Source organism: Pelodiscus sinensis, chromosome 1, assembly GCF_052426305.1.
Source record: "Pelodiscus sinensis isolate ZL-2025 chromosome 1, ASM5242630v1, whole genome shotgun sequence".
In the NCBI taxonomy this organism is placed as follows: domain Eukaryota; kingdom Metazoa; phylum Chordata; order Testudines; family Trionychidae; genus Pelodiscus; species Pelodiscus sinensis.
In genome coordinates, this window is record NC_143052.1 from 350,674,588 (window position 1) to 350,686,120 (window position 11,533).

The 11,533-nt window shown below is 47.5% G+C and overlaps 1 protein-coding gene across 1 annotated transcript; it reads left to right on the forward strand.

Annotated features, from left to right (window-relative positions):
• The first annotated feature begins 5,981 nt into the window (after positions 1 to 5,981).
• On the forward strand, positions 5,982 to 6,917 carry LOC102443603 (olfactory receptor 51G2-like). The gene has a single exon (XM_006132555.3). It carries the CDS (start codon positions 5,982 to 5,984, stop codon positions 6,915 to 6,917), a length of 936 nt encoding a protein of 311 aa, XP_006132617.3.
• Positions 6,918 to 11,533: the final 4,616 nt, after the last annotated feature.

An 11,533-nucleotide genomic window follows, 5' to 3' on the forward strand; every position in this document is an offset into this window, starting at 1 on the left:
ATTACTAATTCATATCCTAGCATGCTATGCCTGGTTTGCAGTTTTGTGTGTTTTCTTGGCAATCAGCTTTGTTCTGTGTGCTACCATTTGTAATCCAGTAAAGTCCGTCTTTCTGAAGTTAATAAACTTGCTTTATGTTTAATCACAGCCAGTGTGAAGTGTTTGGGAAACTCTCAGCTCTGTAAACAGTGTCTGTTCCATATCTGTCCCATATTGAGCAGAAAGCAACCTACATAAATGAGTTAGAATTGCACAGATTGAGTGCAGGGTAAAGTGGTAGAATTTTGAGTTTCTACACCAGCACACAGAGCCTTGTGGAATCTCCCTTCTCTGGCTGTGCCCTGGGTTTCTAACGCAGGAAAGGGGGCTGCCGGGGAGAAATTTTCTTTTATATTACTATTATTCATCGGTACCAGCTGGCCACATTCGTAGTAGCCATGTGACTAATCGCATCCATACGAACAGTGATCACAAGCCAAAGTTCCAGGAACAGGGACAGCAGAAGGGCTGGTCTGCAGTCCAATTGCTTAGCATCACCCCTCATCCCCTAGGATTTGGCCTACTGCTGTTTGCCATTGGCTGTGACAGGGTTAAAGCTGGTGCACACGAAGCCAAGCAGCTGAGGTTCCCTGATGGCCAAGTGGCCCCAAGGGAAGGTACAAATATGCTGCATAAAGTCAGCTGCCTCCCTATCTGAACACACACTGCCTGCTGCCCGTGCAACCTCTCCGATGACTCCTTGTGCATTAGGGTGAAGACCTCTGGTGCCAGCAGCTCCCTTCTAGCAGGAACTGGGGTACATTGGTAGGTTTCACTGTCTGTAACATGCCAAGTGCAAGGTGAAGGCTGCAGGCTGTTTGCATTGGCAGCTGTTCTGTGCAGCAGCAGAGGACTCAGCGGGGCTGTTGGGGTGACTCAGTGATGGGGCTGGAGGGCAGGCAGCGCTAGGTAGCTTGGGATCCTTCCCCTACATCTATCCATGCTCCTTGGTGGACTATTCAAGCTATTCAGAAGTCCCACATTCAAAACAAGCTTAGAGTGTGAAAACCCCAACGTCCTGAGTCAGGATTTCTCAAGGGGTCCCATTTCTAGAGGAGCCATGTGCACTGGACTGGATCTTACCTGGAACTGAGCTAGAGGAGACCCTCCTTCCTCCTACATCACTAGCTCCCAAATCACCCCAGGTTTTTTTCTCCTGGAAATGTAATCAGTAACTGCATTTGAAAATGTTTTATTCTCTGGCTCCATTGTGATGTCCCGAATTCAGAGCTGCCTTGCTCTGTGGTAATAGGTCCAATACGGCGCATTTCTGTTCCTCCACTGGCTGAGGGCTCAGAGTTACAAGTGTATTAGCGTTTCTGCCACCTCTCTTTCCTCTGAGTATCACAGGATTTGTTTTTTCAGTGCAGTTGCGTAACAAAAATAATCTAAAATTGTAAATCGTACTTCCAAGAGAAAGCGATTGCACCACAGTCCATGCAGGAGGTGGAGTGAAAATACTATTTCTTTTGTTTGTCTTTTTATAGAATATTTGTAATATCTGTACTAAAAGTAATGTGAAAAAAAGCCCCACACACTTTGTATTCTCTGTTGTAATGGAAATCGATATATTTGAAAATGAGGAAAAACATCCCAAAATATTTGCTAAATTTCAGTTGATAATTTATTATTGTTTAACAGTGCGATTCAAACTCTGATTAATCCTGATTGATTTTTTAATCACAATTAATTCTTTTGACTTAACCATGTGAATTAACTGTGATGAATCAACACCCCTAGTTTAAAATAAAAAACTGCGTTCTCATGTATCTGACCACAAGCCCTCCTACTGTGTGGGATCCAAGCCGACCAAGGATTTCAGACTCTGTCAGCAGCATCTGCAGAGACTGTAGCAAGAGCTGCCCTACCTGTGGCCAAACTCCCAGCGCTGGCAGAACAAGCTGGGTAACTACGACACTCAGCTGGATATGAGGTCAAACACAGACTCTGAACTATTGAGCTATTTGTGATGCCTCTCCCACCCAGCTGAGGTATGTATCTGTGTTTCCTTGTATCTTGTGTAGTGTCATAGAATCATAGAACACTAGAACTGGAAGGGACCTTGAGAGGTCATCGAGTCCAGTCCCCTACCCCCATGACAGGACTGAGCATCTTCTGGATCATTCCTGATAGATGTCTGTCTAAACTGCTCATAAATATCTTCAGTGATGGAGATTCCACAACCTCCCTAGGCAACTTATTCCAGTGTTTGACCACCCTGACAGTTAGGAAGTTTTTCCTAATGTCCAACCTAAACCTCCCTTGCTGCAGTTTATGCCCATTGTTTCTTGTCCTATGATCATAGGCCAAGGAAAACAATTTTACCCCCTTTACTCTGACACCCCGTTAGATACCTGAAAACTGCAGTTTTTTATTTAGATTGGCAGAGACCCTGGAGGTTTTTTGCCTTCCTCTGTAGCATGGGGTACAGATCACAGCTGGAGGATTCTCTGCATCTTGGGGTCTTCAAAGTATTTGAAGGCTTCAATATCTGAGATATAGGTGAGAGGATTATTCTAGGAGGGGGTGGGTGAGATTCTGTGGCCTGCACTGTGCAGGGGGTCAGACTAGATGATCATAATGGTCCCTTCTGACCTTAAAGTCTATGAGTCTATGTCCCCTCTCAATCTTCTCTTTTCCAAACTAAACGAGCCCTATTTCTTCAGCCTTCCCTCATAGCTCATTTTTTCTAGATCTTTATTCTTTTTTTTTTGTTCTCTCTGGACCCTCTCCAATTTCTCCACATCATCCTTGAAATGTAGTTCCCAGAACTGGACACAATACTTCAGCTGAGGTCTAATAATTGCAGAAGAGAGCAGAAGAATGACTTCCAGTGTCTTGCTCACAACACACCAGTTAATGCATCCCAGAATCATGTTTGTTTATTTTTGCAACATTGTCCTACTGTTGACTCATATTTAGCTTGTGGTCCACTATGACCCCTATATTACTTTCTGCCGTACTCCTTCTTAGACAGTCACTTCCCATTCTGCAAAAGCGGCGAGGAGTCCTGTGGCACCTTATAGACTAACCAAAGGGTTGGAACATAAGCTTTCGTGGGCAAAGACCCACTTCGTCGGATGCATGACGAAGTGGGTCTTTGCCAATGAAAGCTTATGCTCCAACACTGCGGTTAGTCTATAAGGTGCCACAGGACTCCTTGCTGCTTTTGCAGATTCAAACTAACACGACTACCCCTCTGATATTCGACTTCCCATTCTGTATGTGTGAAATGGATTGTTCCTTCCTAAGTGGAGCACTTTACATTTGTCCTTATTAAACTTCATCCTATTTACCTTAGACCAGTTTCTCCAGCTCATTGTTAGTTATGACCCTATCCTCCAAAGCACTTGCAATTCCTCCCATCTTGAGATCATCCACAAACGCAATAAGTGTGCTCTCTCCACCAATATCTAAATCACTGATGAAGATATTGAACAGAACCAGTCCCAAAACAGACCCCTGTGGAACCCCACTTGTTTTACCCTTCCAGCATGACTGAGAACCATTAATAACTACTCTCTGACAATGGTTATCCAACCAGTTATGCACTCACCTTACAGTAACCCCATATAGGTTGTATTTCCTTTGTTTATTTAAAAGAAGGTCATGCGAGACCTTAACAAACGCTTTACTAAAGTCTAGGTATACCACATCCACCGCTTCTCCATATCCACAAGACTTGTTATCCTATCAAACCAAGCTATCAGATTGGTTTGACATGATTTGTTCTTTACAAATCCATGCTGACTGTTACCTATCACCTTATTATCTTCCAGATGTTTGTGGAAGAATTCCTTAATTACTTGCTCCATTATCTTCCCTGGCACAAAAACTGACTGGTCTATAGGTTCCTGGGTTGTTCTTATTTCCCTTTTTATAGGTGGGCACTATATTTGCCCTTTTCCAGGGGTCTGGAATTTCTCCCGACTTCCATGATTTTTCAAAGATGATAGCTAAAGGCTCAGATACCTCCCCTATCAGCTCCTTGAGTATTGTAGGATGCATTTCATCAGGCCCTGGTGAACTGCAGACATTTAATTTTTCTAAGTAATTCATAACTGTTTTTTTTATTTTAACTTCTAAACGTATCCCATTTTCACTAGCACTCACTATGTTTGGCACCCTGTCACCATCCATCTTCTTGGCGAAGACCAAAACAAAGAATTCATTAAGCACTTCTGCCATTTCCAAGTTTGCCGTTATTGTTTCTCCCTCTTCACTGAGCAATGAGCCTACCCTGTCCTTGGTCTTTCTCTTGCTTCTGATATAGTTGTAGAATTTCTTCTTGTTACTATTTATTTCTCTAGCTAGATTGAGCTCATTCTCTGTTTCCACTTTTCCAATGTTGCACCTGCATACTTGTGTTATTTGCTTATATTCATCCCTTTTAATTTGACCTACTTTCTACTTTTTATATGACTCATTTTTTATTTTAAGATAATGTAAAATCTCCTGGTTAAAGGAAGGTGGTCTCTTGCCATACTTTCTATCTTTCCTGTGCTTTTGGGCCCTTAATAATGTATTTTTCAAAAAACCTCCAACTCTCTTCAATTGTTTTCCCTCTTAGTCTTGCTTTGCATGGGACTTTACCTACCAGCTCTCTTGAGTTTACTAAACTGCTTTCCTGAAATCCAATGTCTCTGTTTTGCTGTTCTTTCTTCTACCATTCCTTAGAATCATGAACTCTATGAGTTCATGATCACTTTCACCCAAACTGTCTTCCACTTTCAAATTCTCAACCAGTTTCTCCCTATTTGTGAATATCAAATCTATAATATCTCCCCTCTCCCCTCCCCCCCCCCCCCCCCGTACCTTTCTCAGCCATCTGGAATAAAAAAAAGTTTCCTGTGCAGTCCAAGAACTTATTGAATAATCTGTTCCCTGCTGTGTTAGTTTCCCAACATATGTCTGGTTAGTTGAAGTCCCCCATCACCAGCAAATTCAGTGTTTTGGATGATATTGTGAATTGTTTTTAAAAAGCCTGATATCCATAGGCTCTTGCATAGTCAGAGGGCACAGAGAAGCCTGTAGGATGATCAGTCTCTCTGGATTCAGTCAACAATCACTTCAGCCTCTCTTTAGGGGATTCTCCGGGGGTTCAGACTGTGTACTAGGAACACTAGTCAAGAGAAACTTAATAGATCCCAGTTCTGATCAAACTGACACATGTAAATCTGGAGTGGTGCCGTTGAAGTCACTTGTATTAAAATTGGAACCTGGGTCTGGGAATGTATCCCATGTGCTTGAAAGAGGTGATGACACAATTTGGACTCTCAGAAGTGGGGGAAATTATTAAAAAAGGAGACAATTTTTTTTTAAATAGCTTCAAGATAAATGCAATGACTAGCTTCACCATTCACTTTTCATTGCATAATTCAATAGTGGAAGGCCAGAAAGGGTCTCTGAGGGAAGGTCACAACTGTAAATCACACAGTGCTCAAGAAAACTGTGGAACACCCAGCCACATGATATCAAGGGGGTCAAGAGTTTAGCAGGATTCAAGGAGAAACTGGATGTTTAAGGGTAACCAGAAAAATCTAGTTACATTAGTTAGGACTGTTTTAGAAAGTTTTGAAAAGGCTTTAAACCCTCCTAATTAACACAATAGGTCTAATTAATGGCTGTCAAGGAAAAACATTATCTAGGAGGAGGTTTTCTCATATCTGGCTAGTACATGGCTCCTTGTGACTTCTTCTGAAGCACCTTGAACTGGCCACTGGATACTGAGATAGATGTACAACAGATCTGATCCAGTCTGTCCATGCTTGTTTTCTTATCTGCCGTGTAAATTAAATTCTTATCCTGGCCTTGGAGCTGCTGGGAATCCCCCAGTCTTGAATTCAGAGCAGATTGGTGTTGCATTAAATATCATCTCGTCTCCTGTTCTTTTTCCTTTCAGGAAGGAATGTTCAAAACTCCTCAGACCTACTGAGCACATGATGTCAGCTGTCAATGACACCAAATTCCAATCTGCCGTGTTCCTCCTCACCGGGCTACTTGGGCACGAAAATGTCCATCTCTGGATGTCTATCCCTTTCTGCATCATGTATTTCATTTCCATAGTAGGCAATTCAGTCATTCTGTTCATTATAAAAAGAGATCCAAGCCTTCATGAGCCCATGTACATTCTGCTATCCATGTTGGCTCTCACAGACATTGGCATATCAATAGGCACCATACCAACAACATTGGGTGTATTCTTGTTTAACTCTAGGGAAATCAACCTCCATGCTTGTTTTGCCCAGCTGTTCTTCATCCACACATTTACATTCATCGAATCCTCTGTGCTCTTCTTCATGGCTTGTGACCGCTTTGTTGCTATCAGATACCCGTTGAGATACACTTCCATTTTAACCCTGCCAAGAATAGCCAAGATGGGGCTGGTGTCTGTGCTAAGAGGGGTGGCAGTAGTATTCCCACTCCCCCTTCTCCTGAAGCGGTACCAATACTGTCAAGACAATGTCCTTTCCCATTCCTACTGCCTGCACCAGGAGGTCATGAAGTTGGCTTGTTCAGATATCAGAGTCAGCAGCTTCTATGGCTTGTTTGTTACAGTCTCCACAGTGGTGTTAGATTCACTGCTCATCCTGCTCTCCTATGTGATGATTCTCAAAACAGTGCTGAGCATCGCATCCCAAGCAGAGTGCCTCAGGGCCCTGAACACCTGCGTCTCCCACCTCTGTGCCGTCCTGCTCTTCTATGTACCAGGGATTGGCTTGTCTTTAATACAGAGATTTGGGAATAGCTCTTCTCCCCTGCTTCAGATTCTCATGGGCTACATCTACCTGCTGGTCCCACCCACGATGAACCCAATTGTATACAGTGTGAAAAGCAAACACCTCCGTGCGAGGATCATTAAGATGTTCATCAAGTGAAATGTCCATCTGCCAGCTGACCCCAGCACTGGTGAAATAAAAGATGAAAACCGAGCACTATGGTCACCTATTCCACACCATCCCCTTCCATCCAAGAAGACATGAGCTACTGATTTCCAATCTCTAGAGAGAGAGGTTCGGACAGGGTTGAAGACCTGGCAGAATGGGGGAGGGACTGGTGTAGAAGGACAGTGCACTAGGAGAAATTGATCAAAGCAGGCAGCAAAATTTACAAAGTGATTTTCTTTGTGGCGAGCCAGAGGACCGGCGGGAGGCTCGCCCATAAATACAATCAGTGGCTGTCTGACCTCGGTATTCCAGTTGATATTGCCCATAAAGAGAAGGGATGTGAGTGTTGTTTCCCATGACACCTGACCTGTGCAGTCACAGTCCTGGCCCTTCCTGAGCTCCCTGGGTGCTGTGTGACCCATGGGCCCTGCAGGAGAAGCTATTCAGGCAGCTCTCTCCCCGCTAACACACACACTGATGGCTCTGCACACAGCACACTTGCTGAGTTCACACCCCACCGAGGCAGAGCAGAGCTGTGTGTGTAGTTGAGGGTGTGACATGCAGGAGCCCTGGCAAGAGAGTCGGGCCCTGGGTCCCTTCTCTCACCTTCTATTAGTGCTGCCCCAACAGTGCAAAGAGGTGGAAATGGGCTTCGGCTCCCCCCACAGAGGCACCTTTAGCTTCTGTCCCGGCCCAGCCCATTCCATCTCTGCAAAAGGCAAAAGTGGGGCACAGTCAGGAGCCCTCTTCCCACTGTGGCCCCTCCCCTACCTCTCTACTTCCTCCTTCAGGCTCTACCTCTATTCCTTCTCTTCCCAGAACCCCCCTCACTCTGCCACATCTCTTTCCCTACCATGATATGAATTGCCCAGGGAGCTAGAGCCGCTGTGAGGAGCCCCCAACGCTCTCCCTTCCCTGGACAGGGCACTGGGAGTACTTAAGGGAAGCCCCAACCTATGTCCCCACCCAACAGCACTTACAACCCAGGACAGATGGAGATTCCAGGGCTCCCCACGATCACCTCAGCTCCTAGCATAGCTCTTACCACAGCCTAGCTCCAATGCAGCTGGGAGTGGCATCCTCAAGGGAAAATGGAGGAAAAAGTGGCAGGGAGCTTCTAGGAAGAGATGGGGAGGGAGGGAGGGCGCTCCTGTGTAAAGAATGAGGATGGGGCTGGGTGGTAGCAGAGCCTGTGCTTTGGCAAAGACTGAATTAATGAGTTCCTGAAAAGGGGGCTCTTATATATCCCAGCCTGAGAGTCTGTCATCACAGGGTCCTTAAAGGGAAGGGCGGGGTGCCTACAGAGCTATCTCACGCCCCAATGGGACAGGCTGGGGTGACCGCTGTCTGCAGTGATGTGCCCAGAGTGTCCTGTACTCTTGGGTGCTATTAGTATCGTGCGGAGCTCAGCCCAGCCCCCAGGCTGCTCCAAATGCAGACGAGGCAGGTGTTATATAAGAAGCCAAACCTAGGGCTGGAAGTTTCCACCTTTGGGGTACACAGCGTAGTAAAGCCTTGAATCCTGCAAACAGGGCTGGTCCGAGGTATTCTGGCTTCCCAGGCACGGGCGCGTGGCGCCGCCCCTGGGTGCATGGCGCATGCGTGGGCCTGCCCGTAGGGAGAAGACCCGACCCCTAGGGTGTAGAGGCCCATCCCGGGGTGCACGGTGCATGCGCAGCCCGGCTACAGCCACTGGCATGCAGCCCAGGGCCCGCCCCCGGGGCGCATGGCACATGTGCGGCCCGGCTACATCTGCTGGTGCGCAGCCCAGGACCCACCCCTAGTGCGCACGGCACAAGCGCGGCCCAGTCCAGCCCAGCCTCGTAGGGCCCCGTGGCCATGGGGGGAAGGGAGTTGCTGACCGGCGCCGCGGAGATGCGGGCGGGCCGGCACCGTGGGAGTCGGGCGCACGGTGTCTGATGGCAGCTGTAAGGGACGCTGCGCACCTTTTACAGCTGCCATCAGGCACCCCCCATCGGTTGGCGCCCTGGGCAGCTGCCTGGCTCGCCTATGCCTCCATCTGGCCCTGCCTGCATATGCAAACACCAGATGGCCCTTATTGGCCGCAGCCCATGCAGCTGAGCTGGGAATATAGTGAGGAATAAATCACGTCAACCTCGATTTCAACTTCATGAGACTGCTGAGAGTGGCATGGGGCAAATACACACACACCCAGTAAACAACCGTGATATAATTGGTGTGGGAGTCCCATGCCTGGTGAGTTTCACTAGGGACCTAGATCTTGGAGGGTGCCCTGGATTCCCCCTAGCTGGAGCCATGTTGACCATGGCCATTGAAGTGAAGATCAGGGATGGGACTTCACGCAGTAGAAGGGACGTAAGCATTCCAAGTGACTTTTACTCTCATATGCATTGCTCTGTAGCGCTTGCTGACTAATAAAATGGACAATCCCTAATTGGCTCTGTGTTGAAGCGAATCCATAATCCTGTTCATCCGTGACCCTGAGAGTTCACAGCAGGGAGAGACCAAGCCAGTGAACCAAACCTCTTCAACAGATGCCTGGCTCCCTGCTCTCCACAGCGCAGGGGGGAGCATTGCTGGTGCATCAGGGAGTCCAGCCAGGATGGATTCTCAGATGGCTGGAAAGCTGGTGTTGCACTGGCTGGCTGTGAGCCTCTGCACAGGTGAGCAATAGTCTTGCCCTGGTTACTTGGGCATCTTGGTAGGTTACTTGGGCATCCCTCCTTCTCAGTCTCCCCTCTGTCACATTCCTGTGAAGATGAGCTTGGAAAGGACAGAATTAGCTACACCTCGTGGAGAATTAGCTACGGCCAAGCAGAGCAGAGCGCAGCCAGCAGTTGGCAGGCTCTGACTGGTGAGCAGGCCGGAGCAATGAGGGAATCTTTGAGGCCCAGGCTGTGCCACAGTGGGGCAGTGGTCCAGGCCTATATCCTGTTTTGAGGGCAGAGCAGCTAGGAAGTGTATGAACTGTGGGGCCAGTAAGGGCAGAGCAGCAAAGTGAAGGGTAGGTGCTGGCCCGCACTCAAGGCAGCTAGGATAAGCATTCTAGCGGCCTACCAACAAGGTCTAGGGGTGAGAGTGTGCAGGAATGGGGCCCAAGGAGCACAGGCCCCCTGGCCTAATGAGGGTGATCAGGGCCACTGCTGGAGAGGGGTGGCAGGAGGGATGTGGACCTTCCCACTCCACCCCAGCCAACAGCACTAATGCAGTTGGAGTGGCCCACCACTGAATCTGTAGGTGGCAACCTCAACAGCTCCTTGGGGACTCGGTCCACTGGCTATCTAAGGAACAGTCCTCAGGAGGCAGCCCTGGCAGCTCCTCTGCAGCCTCCAGCGGCAGGCGGGAGCATAGACTGAGAGGACTGGAAGGGACCTCTAGAGGTCATCTAGTCCTGTTCCCTAACAGCAGGACCAGGCACTGTCTAGCTCAGGGGTCTCCAAACTTTTCAGCCCGAAGGCCGCATTAACTATCAAACAGCAGTTCGGGGGCCGACTACACACTTGAGGTCCAAATAAAAAACAATCAAAACATGGATGTTGTTAATTATTTATTTAATATTATTTTATTCAGTTATTATTTAATAACACATTCATACACTACACATGAACACCTGTATTAGTGTGAATGGTGAAATTGTTTCCTGGATGCCAAAATAGCAGACATTTCTGGCTTTAGATTTGTTGTCCCTAACATCAACAGTGACCTGAGATTATCATCGGACAAGTTTGTTCTCAAATTGTTCTTCACGTATTTCATTCTTGAAAATGTTTGTTCACACAGGTATGTTGTTCCAAAGATTGAAAGGTACCTTGATGCAAAAGTTTTGACATTAGGAAAGTCTTCCTTGGGCAAAAACTGGTAAAAACCCACCAGTCCTATTTTGAACTTGTCCCTAAGGAGGTCATTTGCTTGCAACTCAATGACTTCCAGCTGCAGTTCATCTGGGCAACTGGCCACATCTGCTTCAAATGGGTTTTGAAACAATCTCACTTCTTCTGCCTTTGAATCCAAAAAGGTCTCCACGGGCCGGATGAGAGGGCCTCGCGGGCCGCATCCGGCCCCCGGGCCGTAGTTTGGAGACCCCTGGTCTAGCTCATCCCTGACAGGAGTCTGTCCAACCTACTTTTCAATATCTCCACTGACAGAGCTTCCACAACCTCTCTAGGCAATTTATCCCAGTACAGAACCACCCTGATGGTTAGGATGTTTTTCCTAAAGTCCGACAGCCAAAGCAGTGTCTTGGTGTAGGTGGCTGGCGGGGGGATACCGCTGCTGCCGAGTTGCATGGCCCTATGCAGAGAGAGGCTCCTGGTTTGAGCTGGGTGGGGAAATGAAGAACGTTCCCCCGCATGGGAAAAAAATGATCAAAACTAAAATGTTTCTTTTTCATCCATTTTTGGGTGAGTTTTCCTAGAAAATGGGTTTTTCTCTGGATACTCAGCTGCCAGGTTGCTGCCTGGCTGCAGCTACCTGCATCCCAAAGGAGGCTTTTCATTTGCCTCCTGCTTGCAACACAAATGAAGGTGGCCCTGATGGAATCTATGGCCACACCCTGAGCATAGGAAGGTCCAACTCTTTGTGCCAGTCTAGGGCTGCATTTCAGGCACAGTGCCTGCAGGTGGGCT